This window comes from Corapipo altera, unplaced genomic scaffold (assembly GCF_003945725.1).
Source record: "Corapipo altera isolate COAL_440 unplaced genomic scaffold, ASM394572v1 64, whole genome shotgun sequence".
Classification (NCBI taxonomy): domain Eukaryota; kingdom Metazoa; phylum Chordata; class Aves; order Passeriformes; family Pipridae; genus Corapipo; species Corapipo altera.
In genome coordinates this window covers 6,189,451-6,208,960 of record NW_020884893.1, presented here as the reverse complement: position 1 = coordinate 6,208,960, position 19,510 = coordinate 6,189,451, and the positions used below count along the sequence as shown (strand labels likewise).

Genomic DNA, 19,510 nt, shown 5'->3' with positions numbered 1-19,510 from the left:
GGAGGTAGATGCTGAATAGTTTATTAAAATCTGACTGCAAGTACCTTGCCCAGGGTCACAGAGGAATCCCCTGAAGTGGGATTTTCAGAGTTATGGATCAGCATTCCTGATTTTCCCCTCCTGCTGAGGATACTTTATTTTGAGTACCATGACTGGGTATATTACCTTGGGTAATACAGTATTACCTTGGGTTTTCAGTTCAGTCTTGAGCCAAACCTTCCCCATTATCCATCACACCGTGGTTGTATTTGCTCTCTGGCTCTGCTTTGGAGCCACCTGGATCTTCAAGCAAGAAAACTGAAATAATTTCTTAATTACTGACCTTGGCAGTGCTTCCCAGCTGCTGTGATGGATGTGTGCTCCCCTTACCTTTTACTGTTCGCTTGGACCACGATGTAAACTGGAACTGTCTCCTCCACCTGAGGTCCTGATTTTCTTGGGAAGACACACTGCTGTGTCTGGAGAGGGATTTTGCAGTTTGAATCCTCTTCCATGCATGGGGTTGCTCTGGAGACACAGCCCCTCCCTGGTGCAGGGATGTCCGTGTTTGCCTCACTCTCTGCCCAGGACAGTTCTCTGCTAACAAACAAAATTAGGCCTTTTTAGCTTTAGTGTTTAGCCCCTCCAGAATCCTTGATTCTTGTTTATTCCCGTTTGGATTTGAAGAGATAACCCTTTATACTGTGATTTCTAAGCATATCTGAATAAGTTGCCCATGAATAAGAGTCCAGCCTTTCTCATCTTCTGACATCATTGGGAAAGTTGAGCTTGTTTTTTCCAAACTCCATGTGTTTGTCTCCTGTAAACAAATACTTCTCAAAACATGCTCTCCTCAACAAGACCTGGTTCCTACTGTGTCCTGCTGGCATCTGAAAACAGAATGTCCTGGTCACAGTCATGGATGCTCTGAGGAAGAAATGTGTAAGGCTCCATCCCCTCCATCTGCTCCATTTGATCACACCAGCTTCGCCAGAATCAGCCCTGATTTTCTCTAAAATGGCAAAAAGAAAAATCAGCCATTGGAGTGGGAAATTCTTTCCACTGTAGATGGAAATAGGAATTCACTTGTCACTACTGCTTTCAAATGAATTTCTAAATGAAAAACCCTTTTATACTGTCAGTGCTCTGACATGGAGATGACAGGTTCTGTTGGTTTTCCATCAGTTACAGCCTGTGTCAGCAGCTTTTCAGGATCCAGGATACACTCCAGTTTCTACACTAAAAGCCATTTCTTTATGTTGTCTCTTTGCTAGGAGCAACTGTGAGTGTTGGTGCTTTGTAATATGTTTATAATATTTTACATATAAAATTCTGTACATGTTCTTCAGAAGATTTGTTGGTGCAGCTTCCACAATCATCTTGTATTCTTTTCCACATCTCTTCTAAATGCAATTCAATTAAATAGGTTGATGGTGTTTGTATTAATCTAAGTAGCATTTTTGGCAACATGACAAGCTGAACCAGACTGAGTTTTTGTGGGTTTATGATAGTGCTGTCTATAGTTGATGTTTCTTAAACAAAATGTTTGAAAACGAAAAACATGGATGTTTTTAAATGTGAGATTCCCATCTCTGGCTATGTGGAAGCTATTCCAGGCAGGAAGCAAATATTACAGGATAAAAAATACCCTTCCACAAATATCCTGAAAAATAAGATGAAAAAAAATTCCAAAGCACAAGTAGCAGTTCTGTGTCTAACTGTTCACGCATTTCTTGTGGAAGCACCTTGAAGCCCTGATTAAGGACTAAAATTTCTACTTTCAGGCTCTATCAAGGATTAAAAGATGCCCATACAATACATAGATAAGATTCATTGATGTTTGATGGACATCAGGAAGGATGGTGAAGTGATCATCTCCAGTTCTGAAATAGGTACGTTTAATTTTTCTACTTTTATATTAATATGCTTATGTCCTCTAATCTCAGAAATTTTTCCTTTATCTCTTCCTTGGAATTAATTCAGAACTTAGAAATGTGCTTGCCCTGCCAGCTGTTTACAAATCTCCCTCCACAACTGAACTCCTGCATCCCAGAGCTGATTTGCAATAACTCTCCTAACTCAGCTCTTGGCCTTTCTGAAGGGGAGGCTTCAACTCTGACATTCTGTGGCACCTTGCAAATGCCTAGGAAAAAAAAAAAATGGGAATGCAGAGTCTTTCAGCCTCTGCATAATCAGGATTTGACCCAAGGGCCAAAGAAGTGTTTCTTGTTTAATTGCATTTCTCCATGGTTTCACTTCTGGACAATAACCTTTGTGTGACAGGCAGCAGATTTCAAGTTAGGAAATTTATACTAATCCCAAGTACTTTTATAGTATAAAAAACTACAGTTTAACACTATCAAATGTCTCCCTAAGCCTTGATTTGGGCATTTTGAGACACTGAATGAAGAGAGGGAAACAGATCTCCCCAAATTTTTGGTTCTTCTTTGAAATATCTGTTACCACAGAGTCTGTTCTGCTTATGGGATTTACAGGTTTGAATAGAGAATTCTGTCGACGGGATTTGTAAGTTTGAAGAGTGAAAATATGTATCAGAATTTGTAAAATGCTCAAACAGAAACTTCCCTATTGAAATGTTCATACTGAAGGCCAGTTGCAAACATAAATTCCTTTTCTGTGCTCAGAAGAGTTCACCTTGCTGGTGTAAATGGGTTCTACCATATGCCCTATACTTTAAGGAATTCTTTGAATAAAACCCTTTGGAAAAGCAAACAGGCTGAAACGAGCTGACAAAATCCTATACAGATACAAACTTAAGAGATATATTTCTCATCAGTCATCGCTGCTGTCTCTTCATTGGAAAAAAACAGTGGACAAAAAGAAAGATTTCTATATAGTGGACATAGATAAGGGGGAAAAAATCAGAATATCTGCTTAAGATTTTTATCTTGGCCTTCTCACATTCCTTTTCCTCAGCAAGTGGTACTTTCCTTGCACGATGCTGATGAGGCAAGGGCTTTGTCTTGAGAAGGAAAACTCCTCTCCCCTGACTATATCAAAATACACATTTTTGTAAGTAGGTTTGTTTTCAAATAGGGTATTTGTAATCCTTCCTTAGTTTTACTTCTTGGTACTGACAGGTCAATAACTGGTCTACTTATGCCATCTCCTGGGTAATTACAGAATTGTCTTCACATAGGAAAAGCCTCTATCAAGAAGCATTAATAATTATCAGTGCTTTGGAATAATTTGCTAATTGAATCCCTGAAGTAATTTTCTTTCTTATTTTATAGAATTTAGAACAATTCAAAAACTACTGAATTATTAATAATGTACCATATTCAGCTGTTATGAATGATCAGGAGATTGTAGGAAAAGGATCTTTGTAACTGTGGTCCCAACAACATTGATATATTTAGTGAAGTTGTGTTTTACAAAAAAATACTTTTTTATACTGATATTTTGCTAATGAGAGCCCTATTTTCTCAAAAGAGTGGGTTTTAATCTCTTGGGGATGATCAGAAAGAAGGAACAGATGTTGGCTGTGTTGCATAATATGTTACTGGAGATAACTGTGCTGTGTGACACTTCATTTCTGATGTAAATGGTAGAAGAACCTACAAAGAGCAGATGATGTTATTTGATCTTCTGGTCATTTTAGCTATTCCATTCATTTAATCACTCTTACCAAATCTCACATTGGGTAATTACACCTGTCTAGGGTACATGGAAAAGGCTGAAGAGCCTCCACTGGTTCCTGTAGCCTCATTTTGCTTCATTTTCCATGGTATAGAACAGTTTTCTTGCAAACTGGGGTTGGCTGCAGCATCCTCAGTGGGACAGGTGGCACAGACAAAGCAGAGAAAATCTAGAGGGTTTTCCTCAGAGCAAAAAATGTTTGGTGAATCTGAGTTTCAGTTCACACCTCACAGGGGTAACTGGAAATTGTAGATTCCTACTACAAGTAGGAATTAAGTGTTAAGCAAAACAAATTGGGCATCTGAAATACTAAATATTCACGTTTTTCAAGTGCCTTCTATTTACAGGTCCCTAAGAAATGTGCATTCAGGATAGAATTAAGTGATTACAGTAGACATTGTGAATTATGTACCAGAAAGTACCTGCTCAGTCCCAAGTCAAGGTGTTGTGTTTCACTAACAGGGTTAACACAGGATGTTTCCATTGTGAAGGCTTCTCATCACTTTTGAAAAGTAGGAAATAATGGGATTGTGAAGAGCAGGAACAGCACAAGGAAGATGTACAGCATCTCCTCACCTATGCTTTGAGTGTGCCTTCCCTCCGTTTTCCCTAATCACCAGTTTTCCTTCCAAGTGCTTTTACAGGCTAAAATAGAAAGCCACACTGGAATGGTATAAATCTCTGATTTTTCTCAGTCTTCAGCATCAGCACATGTTAAGAAAGGAAAAGCCTATTTTCAGGTTTTTTGAAGGTGACTGTGGCCTTTGAACTCAGCTGTGAAAGTTTGCCACCACCACACGTGCTACAATGTCTGTTCCCTGCTTGCTCTCAGAAAACCTTCAGAAAAGCCCCCAGCTTGGCCCATGAGTTTTTTAAAACACGAATCCAACACTCTGCTACTAAGTGTTTAATTATTAGGATTGTGAAATAAAACGCCACCTAAGGTATTAAGAGAAGGAACTAATTATAGCCCTCTCAGCATGTGGTTTCCCCTTCACTGATAGAATCTCTTGTCGTTTATTTGTCCTTTAAACGACTTCTTGTGATACCTTAATCAGGATAAATGGATCCTTCAGAGTGGAGAAAATGACCCCAAACTGGCACAGAAAGATTTGATTAAAACTTATACTCCTTCTGTGGCAGCCCAAATATCCCAGGGGAACCCATTGCTCAGCAGAGCAGAGGAAATAGAGGAGAGGGAAAAGCTTTCTGTCTGAGAAAAAAAGACTTTATCACTGATGTGCTGCCATCCCCTCTCCGTAGGACCAGCCTGTGATCAGTGCCTCTTGTTTCCTTTAAAACTCAGTGTCAGAAGTTTGGTTCCAGGTGATTAATTTCCCCTTCACTGATTGTGTGTCATTTGCTTTTAAGTAAGATCTTTATAAATGAGGCAAAACAAAGACAGAGATGAAGACTGTGCGGAGATAAACATTTGTGCTGCTGGGACTCCCACTGACTTGGGCCCAGCAGGGGTCACAGGTAATGGGGATTCACAGGCCCCGTGATTAGACCTCTCACTGTGAACAGGTAATTGAAACACTAGAGCCCATCACCAGCAGTTAGGGAACAGCAAGCCATGGAGGTACTTAGTTTAAAGCAGATTCTGAACAAACCAGAGGCTTCACACACTCCCTGTGCCACTGAGCGAACAAAGCCCGAGACGAGGCCGTGGATAATCCAGGTTGTGTTTGCACAGAGAGCACAGGCCAGCCCTCAGCAGGGGCTGCTGCTCAGCCATTCTGGGGGCACCAGGCACAAGCAGCGGAGCCTTGGGAACATTTGTGGCCAATTGCCTGGACTGAAGGTCAATCCCTCAGCCCAGGTTTGCTGAGAGGCACCAGTGGAAAAGGGTGTGTGTGCAGCAGGGACGTCGCATCAAGCTCTGTGTGAACCTTTGGAAGCTCCCTCAGTGATTGGGAGTCTGATGGTTCCCTCTCCGCCCCAGTGGTGACAGCGCAAGAGCAGCTTTGAGGCCCAAACCTGCTTGGGGTATCACCTCATGGCAGTCTACAACATCTTCGTGAGGGGAAGAAGAGGGGCAGGCCCTGATCTCTGCTCTCTGTGACCAGGGACAGGACCCAGGGAATGGCCTGAAGTTGTGTCAGGGCAGGTTGAGGTTGGATATTAGAAAAAGGTTCTTCTCCCAGAGAGTGGTCGGGCACTGTCCATGCTCCCCAGGGCAGTGGGCACAGCACCAAGGCTGACAGAGCTCAAGGAGCATTTGGATGATCCTCCGGGGCACCAGGTGTGGCTCTTGGGGATGGGCCTGTGCAGGGCCAGGGGTTGGACTCGATGATATTCGTGGGTCCCTTCCAACTCAGCATATTCTGTGATTCTGGGATAATATTCAGTGTGATCTGTGGCACAAGTCAACCTGCTGCCTGCAACGCTTACCTCTTGGTCTGTCTCCTGATGGAAACCTCAGCCTCACACAGCTATGAGCCATTCACTGGCCAGGTCCCCTCAATAATGTCTTTAAAGGTGTGATTGACACAAGTGTGTGATGCAGGGAAGAAATGTGCTGATTTATATCTCATTTTCACTTCCTACTAATCATTGTATCTCTTGAAAGCCTCTGGCATTAGCAACTGTGGGTCTGATCACATGTAACCTTTGGTGACTGCACACATGGTGTGCTTCAAACCCAACACAAGTTTACATGAACAATAAACATACAGAATATTTTCATTATTATTTTTAATCTTGCATAATTTTAGAATAAATAGCAAAACACAGCATCATTCTAATTTTAGCAATATGGTTATCATTTGCAATAAAAACATCACCTCAGTTATGAGCAGTGCTGCCAAATCATTGACCTGATTTGAAGTGTTCCACTTGGAATTATAGGTTAAGGCCAGTTTATCACAGGAGTGATTTATTGTGCAAACAAATCTTGCTGCTGGCATTTAGGAAAACGTAGTTGCCTGCCAGTCAGCCAGATTCTTTTATCACATTTGACTGAAGTTTCCAGCCCTGAATTATTAGTTAATAATATCTGAGCAAAAGCATAATGCATTGTTTAAGTAAACTTTGAAACAGAAAACCAGTGTCTTAGCTACCAGACTTAGTGCTTGCCTAAGGCAAAGCATTTTTCTTTCAGCACAGAATTATAGTAGAACAGAAGTAAGGTTTGTGACTGATTCCACCACTTACTGCATGTATAACTCACCTAAAGGCAGAATACTCTGACCTGAGCTATTCCCCCTCATCCCTGTAGCGTAACACAACAGCCCTGGTGCCATAACCAAGCATTGGTCAATCACACTCAGTCAGACTTGTCCAAACCTCAAAATTTAAAAGTAACACACCTGTGGTTTCCTAATAGGGAAGTTTGATACTGCCCCTTATTTATCATTTCCCCTGTTTAATTAGTGGTGCTTGAGGAAACCCATGGATTTCCTCCTCACAGTCACTTGTGGCTCATTTGGAGCAGGTAGTTATTTCACTGAGAGGAATAACCATATCTTGTCTGCCAACATTTTCTTAGCATTTCGAGTGTTCACAGTAGTGCCATAATCCCAACAACCAGCAGATGCCAGCACAGCACACAAGGACCAAAAGTGCCTTTTCCTGCTCGAAGGAAGGATGTGCAGACCTCTCCTGTCCGTGTGTGGGTACAGTCACACGAAAGCAGAAGTTCCTTCTCCTCGATGTTTCAGTGTCATATAGATACATAAGTCAAGTCAGATCCTCATGACACTATGCAAAAGTTAATCTTTGATTTAAAAGAGAACATTTATTGGAGAAAGGACTATATTACTGCCCCAACAGGTAATTGCCTTCTCTGTTCAAAACTGGCTTATTTCCATACGGGACTTTGGCTGGAATTTCAAACCTAGTAGATCTGTTTTTTTTCCTTTGCATACCAAATTGAGGATCCTTAATATCAGATCTTCTATTTGTGCAAGTCTGCACAAATATGCCAAAATCCTTCCATCATCTCTGCAGAGTAGAGTGAACCCTTCAGACATGTCACATTCTTGGCTGCCCTTGTGCAGACAGTGCAGGCAGGAGGAATAAAAGGCCAGGTCCTCGTGGTGCAAACACACTGCAAAGCTTTTCAAGGACAGATGGTTCTTTTTTCTGAAATTGTCAGTGCTCCTGCCAGAAGCCTTTGCAACACCATAAAGTAGTCACATTATTCTGAAATTAATTGAATTATGTAGATCTTTTCTGACAGATTTCTTCCAGAGCAGAAAACTCTGGTCCCAGAGTGTTCAAAAAATCAACAGGCAGGTCTTCACTGCCAATGGAGACAGAGCAGGGGGAGTCACTTTGCTCTAGTTCTCCTTCCTCAGAGTATCTGCAAGGTTCATCAATGTCCCTGGAATCTTCCAGTGTGGTTTGGTAATATAGTTTCTAAAGAAGGGAACAAACAAGGCACGTCATCACAGAAGCTCCCTTTTAAAAATTACAGGAATTCATGGCATGCAAATCAGACAGGTAAGTCAGGAAGTTACAGGGAAGAGTATGACCCTTCCTCTGACAAGGAAAAGTTTTACAAAACTCTCAGCTGAATAAGCTCCAGAGCCTGAACTTCCCCCGGGGTACAAATGAACCAGAAAAGGGCATTGGATCTGCCCTGTACCAGAGAGCTGCCAAGAGAACGTGACTGCCATGGTATGGAGGCATGAAAGGCAGGTCTGTGAGCATGCAGGGCTCACACAGGACATGGCAAGAGGAATTAGAATTTCCCTGATGGCAAAGAAGTGCAAGAGCAGGCAACCAAACTTTAACCCTGCCAGAGAAAGCATTTTAGACCCACTTCTCCATCCTAAAGAGCTTTTAAAGGCGACAGATCCCAGCCTTGCAGTAACTGCTGGTGACCAGTCAGAAGGAGCCAGAAGTCTGAGACACAAGATATTTTCAACAAGAGCCTTGAATGTTTTCCCAAATATATCCCTTGCTTTTGGTGTTTCTGAGGTGTGGGCTGAGAGTAGCTGAAGCCATGGCAGCTGTCCAGGTTAGAAAGCCTTTTCTTCTATGCTTAAAAGCCAACCTGACACAGGAGGAGTTCAACATTCTTTTCTTACCCAACTCAGTGTTTTTTCCACTCTCTGTATGAGGTAACCCAGGTGTCTTGCTTGGAATATCTTGTAATCAGTGAAAAGGCAGTTCTGGAAGACAGACACAGGATCTGAGGCTTGATCTGCATAAAATCACCTCCTAATATTTTTTTCAGATGCAAATAAGTTCAATTATCTTTCTGCTGCACCTCTTGTGCAGTTCTTCAGTTAAATTGCAGCTTATTCTGTTCAGGAACTGTTTCTCCTTGTGAATACATTCTCCAGGCATACATGGAGTCACCAACTGTCAGCATTCTTCATCATCTCCAGTAATTAAACCTCTTTCTTCCTCTAAATTTATCATTTCCTTTTCATTCATGGCACCAAACATGACCTCAAATGACATGGGGAATCCTAGCTCCTAACTATGATCTTAAGGATTGAGGAATTGGGTTCTCACATATATAAAAAAGACTATTTTACATTTTCTTTGCCTGCTGTAAGACACAGATTGTGTCTTACATAATTGATCCCTATGTACTTATAAACAAAACACATGGTAATCACATACTGATGTAGACCATAATTTTCTTTCTGGTATTCTTTACAATAAAAAGATAATATAATACAAAAATCCACAATAAAAAACTCAGAAGTCTTCAAACCCCACAAGTACATTTACAGTCACAAAAATACTCATAAATCCTGCCCACACTTTTACAGTATGTTAGGTAGAAGTTGTTGACCAGTATGTTTTTGACAGAACAGGATTTTGTGCATATCAATTCAGGTACTGTGATAAGAATTTTGGAAGAAATTATGCCTCCTTATTTTCTAATTGAATGATATTCTATTACTCTTCCTACTGTTAATAATACCAGACCTCATTCTTGGGATACCAATGTCTGTGGTATAAAAAAGGGCATTTACATCAGGAACCAGGCAGTTACCTCAGCAAACACTTCTTTTCCAGCCTCCACAGACACAGGTGTTGGAGCAGCACATTGTGTAATATCCAGCTTAGCCTGCACACAGGGAGAGGGTTGGTGTTAATAAGGAACTGAACTGGGCTGGGAAGGATCACACTTTTGCAGACTATTCCATTTTTCACTTCCATTTAGTCCCTTGTTGAGCACATTGCTATGTGTGTGTGTTAGTGTGACAAGGGATACTGTGCTTCCCATCTATTGGATTCACCAGCAGGATGAGGCACCTGGGAAGGTCCTGCTGATACTGAAAAATGGCAGGAATGGTAATAGTCTGTCCCCAGAGTGGCATTATCCAGTCCATGCAGAACACTACTCCCCAGATATGCTTAGTGGCAAAAACCCTTTATTTTGCTCAATTCCAAAACCAGAGGAAACATAATTTCAGAGATGATTAGTTGCAGGTTCAGCCACACAGCACTGGTGGGGTAATGTGAATATATGCTTTTGCACTTACCTCAGAAAAAGAACTTCTTCTCTCTTCATTATAGCTGATTAAAGTCTGTTCACCTTCCTGAGGTGGAACAATGGCTTTGCTTTTAGACCCTGACCCGAGACACCGGCAAAGCAGAATGTTGGAAACTGTGTAAACAGGGAAGGGAAAGGAAATGGGCATTGTGGACAGATGGGTATGGCTCAACACATGGATTGGTGAGGGACACAGCCCAGTTCCAAAGGAGCTCCCTCAGGAATCTCCAGCAGTACAGAGGGAGTGCTTGGCTGGAGCAGGGAGCCTGCTACAAACAGGCAAGTTGCTGTCTGCACAGAGAACTGCACTGAGCAGCAGACAGAATAGGTCACCCAGGTAACCAGAGCAATAGTGCTCAGATAATCCATTCATTTTCCTTTATAAAGAATACATAGTTCATCTCTCCAGCATTAACCAACATGAGCTGATACAGCTCTAGAACAAGTGTAACCCCATGAGAGGAATTCATTAATTCCAGTTTGGCAGTACACAGTTAATGTCAAAAAAGTCAAGTATTGAATTTTATTCAATGGAAACAAGAATATTTACTTTGTTGTACTGTAGAGTTCAGCTTAATGACAATTTGCATTTTCCAGTCACCATCTATAATCATAATTTTAGTAGATTCTAGTTCATGAGCTGTAATTGCATGAGACCCAAGGGGCAGATGACAGACAATCTGCACACATAAGTTACTTACCCAGTATTAATAAGAAAGCCATCAGTATTATTGCAATGGCACCACCTCCAAGCCCCACCACTGCTTGTGGAACTGGTGAATCTTCACATGTATGTCCATCTGGACAAAAGCAGAGCCTAATGTGCTGCTTCTGCCTTGTAGAAAATCCTTGCCTGTCCTGAATAACGATGGGCACCAAGTAGCTGCCTTGTGGGAGGCTTCTTAACATCAAAAGTTCAACTGACTGTCCTAAAAAGAAGCAAATTATTTCAAGACTCACAGAAAGAAGTCTGATATTCTGCAGTCCCTTCTGTTGATAATCAAAGGGAAACTCATTTGCACCCTAACTTAAGATACTTTATCACCTCACTGACCCTTCTGGGCAGAGAACTGTCTCAGCCTTGCTGCATTCTGTGCAGCTGCCCTGATAACTTCAGAATTCATTAGGTAATTAATCAAATGCAGAAGTAGTTCCTCAGCTTCCTACTCCCCTTTCTGCTCATTGCTTCTGGTCCTGTTCTCAGCAGAGAGGAAGACTAACGTAATTTTTTTTCAAATTGCTGCAACTTCATATTTTGAAAGCTGCTCTTCCACATCCTTTCAGTCTCATGAAAACTCATCAGTGACAAACTATAAAGGTAAGAGGCAGTGAAGTAACAGAGGGTACACAACTGACAACAGATTTCTCGTGAGGGACACGAAAGGAAGAACTCACCAAAGTTCCTTCCTAAAGTCCAGTTACGCTTCACATCTTCCAAGTCCTCACCCAGCTCAAATGTAAATGGCCCGGAATGTGCATGGACCAGAGCAGGTTTAGCTTGTACAATGAGAGGTGTCCCTTTTTCCTTGTCACACACATCCAAAGAGGGAGCCAGTAATGATGGCATGCGGTCATTAATGTCAGACAAGTAAAGCAGGATTGTGCCAGTGCCAGTCTGTGGTGGAAAGCCTGGACAGAAGCAAAGGAAACAGAAAAACCCTCACAACTGGGCACTGACAAACACCATTCATTGGCAGGATCTCTCTAGTTCATCTTGCTAGTCACACATAACACAGGTTTTAAACATCAGGGTGTTCTATTATCCAAATGCTGCTGGGCTGTTTTCTGACTGGCTGCTTACCCTGAGCAGTAGCTTGAACAATAATGGTGTACAGGCTGTTGTTCACAAAAGGGGATCCTTCATCAAAGTCTTTTGCCACAGTAAGAACTCCAGAATTCTCATCCACACTCAGCCAACCATCTGGGTCATGGGCTAGTTCATATCTGAACAGGAAAGGGGGAAATTACAAGTTTTGATTTTCAATGGATTTGGGGTATCAAGCTAAACTTGAAAAACCTCTTTAAATTCCTAAACTTTTTCTTATTCTGAGAGTTAGAACATCTCCACTTACTTTATCTTACTTGGCACATCATCTGGGCACGTGGCAGAATACTTTCTAAATACCCTCCCAGGCTTCATTGAATCTTCTTTTTGGACAATAAGTAGAGGAGGATGGAACTTAGGAGCACTTTGTGACTGCATGACCTTGATGTTCACCGTTGTGTTGGTGGATTCCAGGTCTGAGGTCATCACAATGCTGTTTTTACACAAGAAGAAAGGTTCTTCATTTGCTACAGAAATGACAAGTGTCATCTCAGAGTCGCTTTCATAGTTGAGAGGCTGAAAACCACAGACAAAATTGTGATTAGCATTTATCACCTTTGGCTTGGCACTCACTGCAGGTTACCTGGAACTCAGAGGTGAGGCTCAGCTAAAACACTGAGTTACTGGTCTCATAATAAGATTGGCCACTCTACGTGTTGCCATGTCACTGCTCCTTACCTTGATAATACTCAAAATGCCCTCATTTGTGTCTGGATCTGTCTCGATGGCAAACTGTTCCTTCTCATTGCCCTTTGCTACTCTATATTTTGCTCTCCAAGCTGGAGTGTTGGGAGAGTCTTTATCTTGCACTTGAAGCCGTAATACAGATGGATGTTCTTGTCCTGCTGAAACCTGTAGCTGATACTGGGAGGAAAACAAGAAAATATGGATATTTATTTACTTATTTTGGGTAATTTCTTCACAATGGCTTAAGCTTTTGATGGTGCAATGTTGCCACCAGCTTGCCTAACTAGGACTCCAAAGATAGGCTGAGAAATGCCAATGAAATCACCTAAGGAGTGATGAGATAATAACAAAATGCAATTTGTTCATCTTTATTTCTTAATATAAATTGGTCACTGGTTGAGAGCTGAAAGTTCAGACTCTTGCCTTATAATATATAAACAGCACTGTCCTTGCACCAGAACTTTTCAGAATGCAGTGAAGGATGATCCATGTGCTCAGACAGAGGGAACAAATCATAGCTGTGAGAAGGCTCAGAATTTTACTAGATTGGAGTTAATGCTGATGAAGCACAGACTTCTTGTTTTTGCAAGCTATTTAACATTGTTCCTTCAGGTCTTCCAAACACCACTCCAAGGGTAGGAGACCTACTATGGTAACACACTGGTGACACACGTTTGCTTTTGTAGGTGACTTTGTACACACTGTTGTAACCTGGTATCCATTCTTACCATCTACAACTCCAAATATTTACACATTCCAGGGCTTGCCATGACTCAGCACTCTGCATGCAAGGGCTGGTTTTGGCTGGGATAGTTAATTTAGTGGATTGTAAAATAGAGTAGATTGTAATTATAGAATGGTTTGAGTTGCAAGGGACCTTAAGTTCCCAACCATCTAGTTCCCAACCCTAACCCTAACCCTAACCAGCCCCAACGTGGTCTTGAGCACTTCCAGAGGTGGGGAATCCACCATTTTCTGGGCAACCAGCATCTAACCTTCCCAGATGTTAGACTGAGCTAGTCTGTCACCTTCTTTCTGCTACCAGTAAGACAAAACCTTCTGGTGCCACACACAGAAAACTAAGGAAGTTTGTCACTGCCCACATTTTAAGTGATATTTCTTCTGACACATAAATCCTATTTGCACATGTTTTGGCCTAATGCTGCAAGTGTCTGAGAGTTCCCATTTCCACTGCTGAGTGCATTTAGCAGTTTGAAGGACTGAAATGTATTTAGAAAGGCTCAGTGAAGGAATGATGTTTTTCCTTACACTGTCACTAGTAAACACGGGGAGGTGGTTGTTTGCATCTTCAACAGCTACATTCACTGTTGCAGTAGATGACAGCTGGGGACTTCCCTGGTCACTGGCTTTAACCAAAAGTTTGAAAGAGTTGGCAGTCTGGAAAACAGAAACAAGGAAATTCCAAAATCAGTGCAGAAGCAGTTCCCACATTTTGCTAGTCACAGCTACAAAGCTGGATGTGAGACTCTCCTTCTCCTTATACCTGGTAACCTTGTAATGAACACATATCATGCATTAAATTATGAGAAACTGCCAAATATACATCACCTGATAATCCAGGCATCTTGACAGAAGTATTGATCCTGTGGTAGGATCAATACTAAATGTGAATCCATCTGGAGTGGGCATTTGCATACTTATAGAATAGGACACCTGGGAATTCGCAGTGCCAACTTCATCTTTGTCAGAGGCTGTGACTTGGAAAACTGGCTCATCTAGGAAGAAAAATCTGGGTATTAATAGAAGTGTTTAATCTCAGTATGGAGTTTTTCAGGCCTGTCTGCAGGCTCTTAAACACACAAGTCCTAGGATAACCTGTAACTTCTCCTGTGGCTGTGGTTATCCCTGAAAAGACTCTGGGCCCTACTATTTCATTTGGGTGGCAAATCCACCTCAAACACTTAGTGCCACACTCCTGATTTTATTTTATAAAAAACATTTATTAGTTTTACTATGCCAGCTTCTGAGGAGTTGACACCATGCCCACTATGCACCCAGACTAAGTCTTTGTATTTCTTAACAGTGTCTGACCACCTTCTGTGAAGCAAAGGGCATGTGCAGGTTCCAGATCCACAGTTCAGATCAACCTGCCAACATCTTGGCTTGTAGATAAGAAGAAATACCTTGGGAGTTTTTCCAGAATGTCTCCAACATTATGCTAATGTACACTGAGGTTAATCAGACATGAGGGTAAAACATAGAGGGAGTCCCTAAATCCAAGAGTGTTTAAGTAAAAGGAGGGAGAAGAACAGATTTAGTAAGAAAGGGATAAAAACGATGAAGGAATTAAGAAGGGAGCAGTACCCCTTGTTTGGAAAGCACTTACCTTTCCTGTGGTCCTCTCCTATTGTAATGCTATATTCCTCCTTGGAAAACTCAGGTGCATTGTCATTAATATCTTTGATGTTTATCTTGAAAAATAAAGGGTGGTCCAATGGCTCCCCAGTCTCTCTGTCCTCAATATCGAAACGTATCTATAGGTACAGCAACCCAGATATCAGAATGGGCTGAACAGCATCGTTTAGATATCAAACAGAACAAAAAACTTGCAATTTTGAAGCTGCTTCAGTCAGATTTTGCTAACATTGGGCTTTCAGGCACATGCTTAAGTCATTATTTCACCTTACAAAGGTAGCAGATTCATAATGATCATCCTGGGCATCAAAGAATACTTTTTAAAGTAAAAGAAGATGATTTTTTTTCAGGAGTAGAATCTGGATTATTGAAAATGGCTGCCTAATATAAAATACATAAATATCCTCAGGGCCAGACAGAAGAAGGTTTTCACCTTTCCTTCCCAGTTCTGCAGTATTTATTTAAGGAGTGCATTCAGTTTTCTTCTGCTGCATTTCTAGGATATTTTGGCTCCATATCCATGGATGTGCAGAGGATTCAATTCTGAAGGCTGAATCCTCCTTTGCTAAACTTAGTTCTGCTTTAAAACCCAGCCCTGGAACAGTCTTGTACAGTGAGGGGGATTACAAAGCTCTCCAAAATTTATCTTTTCATTAAGAAAGGCAAGACCTTGCACTGAAAACCACATGAAAAGCTATGATTTGGGTACAGTTAATCCACAGAAACACAAATAGGAATCACCACAGAATAAACATAAGGGGATCACAACTGAAAAATTTTTTTGCAAGAGGAAAACAAACCCACACTCACATATTTCATTCATCACATTACCACATTTCTTTCATTACAGTTACTGCTTATTAACACTTTTCTGCTTTTTAAGGAGAAACATATGCTTCCTCTTATGTAAAGTTACAGCAATACATCTTTGCAGCTCCCCCAGGATTATTTAGATTTTTTTTATTTCCATCCTCCTGATCAGGAGGTTCTGTGTTTAAAACTCAGTGTTCTGGCCATATAGCTGTAACATACTTGGAATTTCAGGACAGCCTCTAAAATTTTAGGTTATGATCAAGGGTCATACCAAAAGGAAAACAGAAAAGAAGTATATGGATATTTACGGATGTTCAAACAGATTTAGAATCATGAGTGATGAGGAAGTTACTGATCTCTGCTGAGCCAATCAATTTAGCACTTATTTATAGGTTCAAGATAAAAAAAGGATGTTATAAAAACACATAATATTAACATAGGTGTGTCTTATTCTTGTGAAGGATTTAGTCATGAAAAATCAATTAACCTTTGCAAACAGTTTAAAGTGCATTACCAGAAAAGTTGGGGTCTTCTCCCTGTCGATGGTGTGATGTACATACACGTGTCCATTCACATCATCTTCTATGGAAAACAATCCAACCTCTGGAGGTTCATCTACCCCAGGTCCACTGATTAAATATTTTAGTGACGCATTAAATGATTTTTTATTGAACAGCTTTTGAAAAGAGAAGTAGAACAACGCAATGTGAGCGGGGAAGATGGAACAGAAATATAAAATACTTAGGCCCAATCCTCTTTGTGCCCACCTTCTCTTTGCAGATGGGCCCTGCTTGCAGGCTTGGTCTCACCCAGCCCAACAGCTTTCTGGGCTGCAGCAGCACCACTCTACACAGCTCTGGGCCATGATCCTCTCACCTCTCCCTTTCCATAATGTTCTTTTCCCTGAGTGTCCCTGCAGCTTCCCACAGGAAGGAGCAGTACACCCCTGCCACCTCCCAGTTCTACCCAACTCAGTGCAAATAAGACAACTTTGAACAAGGCAGCTTTTTAAAAAGTTGCTGTTTAATGCACAGTTCTTGCCCTCTCCTCCCTGTGGTATTTTATTGTACAACCTGTGCTGAGTAAGTAATGACTATTCAAGAAGAATTTTTCTTAAAAGGTTGTACCTGTCCAGCATATCTGGGGAATGGTCCTTTGTCCTCCTCTTGAACATCAATGGTGGTGATAACCCAGGTCCTTTTTGTGCGCTGGAGAGGATGTAGACTGTCCAGCTCATAAGAACCCACCCACTGTCGGATAAAAAAGTGTGTTCAGTGCCCCGGTTCACCCATCAGCCATTGTGTGGCTGTTATTATATAATATTGACTGCAAACCTGAATGTTCTTCCCTTGGGTGACTTGTCTTAAACTGGAATTTTCAATTTCACGAGAAAAACTGTTGGCAGCAGTAACCTTGTGAGAAAAGTGATTGTGAGAAACACTGATACGTTGTATAGGAGGAGTTTGCCTTCACAGAAACATATTGATCCAGTTTTGACAGTATTGTATTGAATTGTATCTAACCCTGGAAACTCCACAAATGTCATCTATCCCATTCCAAATGGATCACATGAGAGCTGGGATGTAATTCCTTTGGTCAGGTGAGGCCAGTGCCAGAAACATAAAATCACTTCATCCATACAGACACCAGTCCATGGCATCATCTCTATGGTTTTTCTCAAACCAAGTATCTCTACTTTTTAATAACCCTGCCTCTGTGTCTTGGGCTCCTTTAGAAGTTGTCTGGTATTGACAGGACATAAACCTACTTCTGGAAAAAAGAGTTAAGCCTGGGGAGTATTTCAGGGTCTCAGGTGTGACTCAAGGTGTTCCAACGAGCTGATTTACCAGAAGGTGAACACTGCACTAGTCTCTGATCCAGATGAGTAAAATAAATTGGTGAGAATGGTGATTACACCCATATCAGCAGGATTTGCCCTTTCACAAGCACAAGCTTCCTGCACCAGCTTCAAACACTGCTTTATCCTGGAAATCTTTCACCTCAAAGGACTATGACCATGCTCAAATTACACTAATGCCCTTAGCTCACAGGTAACTCGGACACTTCTCCTTTTCTTCAGAAATCTTGGGGTTTATGACTTATCCCATCATTTCCAAAAATGGAACAGGTCTCTGCCTGTCTAGACTTGGGTGAAGATCAGGCCTTTACCCCATGACTTACTTCTGAAGAAACAAAATCCTTCTAAACTTGCCATGGTTATACACCTGCCAAGAAGCAGGGATCACCAGTAATGCCTTGGAGTTACTCAGAAGCTGTTGTATATCCAGGGAAAAGCTCTGTGATGTAAAAACAGCAGGCAAGGCTTCAACTCAGCACTTGCAAGTCATCTTTATTAGCTTTGCTCCTGGTTCAGCCCTGCTGGAACCCCCGAAGAAGCTGTTTTACCCTTTGGGTACATACAGCACTTTAAAATATTTTGGAAGTTTTAAGTGGGTATTTTATGGTTTCTTCCTCTCCTCTATGTGCTCCTGCACAGCAATGGCTCAGGGCAGTGCTTTATCCATTCCACCCACAGGCACTGCTGGAAAGGAACAACCCAGGACAGGACTACAAATCCCACAGAAAGACTCATGGAAATGCCACTGAATTACTGGAGGGATGATTAACACAGCAGGGTCACCACTGGGCATCAATGTGCTCAGCCAGCTGTGAGTGCTCTGGTACCCAAAGCAGGAGGAGCAGAGGGTCCTCACCACTGGAAACCCCCTCCCTGGAGACCTGAACCCAGTTCCTGGGACAGAGCAGCCACCTGTCTTGGAGGCACCACACAAGGACAAAGAGAATCCCAATCACACAGAGTGATTAAGGTTGGAAGGAACCACTGGAGGTCATCTAGTTCAGCCTTCTTGCTCAAGCAGGTCCCCTCAAGCACATTAACAGAATCACAGAATATGCTGAGTTGGAAGGGACCCACAAGGACCATCGAGTCCAACCCTTATCCCTGTAAAGGACCATCCCCACAAATCACACCATGTGCCTAAGACCATTGTCCAAATGCTTCTGGAAATCTGTCAGGCTTGCTACTTACTCAGGATTGTGTCCAGAGTACCTCCAGGAAAGGAGACTCCATCACCTCTCTGGGCAGCCTGTTCCAATGCTCAGTCACCCACACAGTGAAGTCCTTCCTCATTATTAGGTGGAATGTTCAGTGTCCATTTTCTGCCCATCCTGTTGCACCCCAAGAAGATCCTGGCTCCATCCTCGCTCCATACCCCCTGTGCGACCAGATCCCTCCCCACAACCCCACCCACACCCACCTGCAGGAGCAGCAGGATGAGGAGCAGCTCCATGGGGAGCAGTGGGACCATGGGGAGCCTGGGAAGGTCGTGCTGTGGGAGGTGGGAGCACCCAGGTGCAGCAGAGCCGGGTCCGTGGAACGTTGTGTGACAGCTCCCACAGCCCAAAGCTTTTATACCAGCCCTGGGAGCTGCCCCAGAGGCCTGGGAGCGTTTCCGCCTCGTCCCACAAAGTGAAAGAAGATGAATTGTTGTTTCTGTAAAACTGGACCAAAAGAAAAGCTCAATCCTCTCGTGGTGTCGGTTCCCTTCAGTCAGTTTGCAGCTGCCACTTCCACACCCAATAAATGGGCCATGGCTGCAATAAAGGTAAACACGTGTCTTGTTTTGCCATTTCCTAAGAACTTCTCAGTTATCTGCAGAGGGTAAACAGGAGCTTTATATTCAATG

General features: G+C 42.2%; 1 protein-coding gene across 1 annotated transcript; it reads right to left on the bottom strand.

Annotated features, from left to right (window-relative positions):
- Positions 1 to 7,779: 7,779 nt before the first annotated feature.
- On the bottom strand, positions 7,780 to 19,114 carry CDH26 (cadherin 26). Its single transcript, XM_027646140.1, has 15 exons — positions 19,082 to 19,114; positions 17,138 to 17,215; positions 16,931 to 17,053; positions 16,318 to 16,479; positions 14,962 to 15,109; positions 14,184 to 14,350; positions 13,884 to 14,012; positions 12,606 to 12,791; positions 12,175 to 12,443; positions 11,904 to 12,046; positions 11,498 to 11,731; positions 10,804 to 11,031; positions 10,092 to 10,216; positions 8,676 to 8,759; positions 7,780 to 8,001 (listed from the first exon to the last, which is right to left on the bottom strand). Exons 1-15 carry the CDS (start codon positions 19,112 to 19,114, stop codon positions 7,801 to 7,803), a joined length of 2,310 nt encoding a protein of 769 aa, XP_027501941.1. The 3' UTR covers positions 7,780 to 7,800.
- Between the last annotated feature and the right edge of the window lie 396 nt (positions 19,115 to 19,510).

Excerpts from the sequence above, each read along its gene's own strand:
- CDH26 (XM_027646140.1), bottom strand. The coding sequence starts at position 19,114 with ATGGAGCTGCTCCTCATCCTGCTGCTCCTGCAG. Across the intron at positions 12,792-13,883 it reads CCGTGTTTACTAGTGACAGT|TATCAGCTACAGGTTTCAGC; the intron begins GTAAGGAAAAAC and ends TTTTCCTCCCAG. Across the intron at positions 8,002-8,675 it reads TGGAAAAAACACTGAGTTGG|AAACTATATTACCAAACCAC; the intron begins GTAAGAAAAGAA and ends TCCCTTCTTTAG.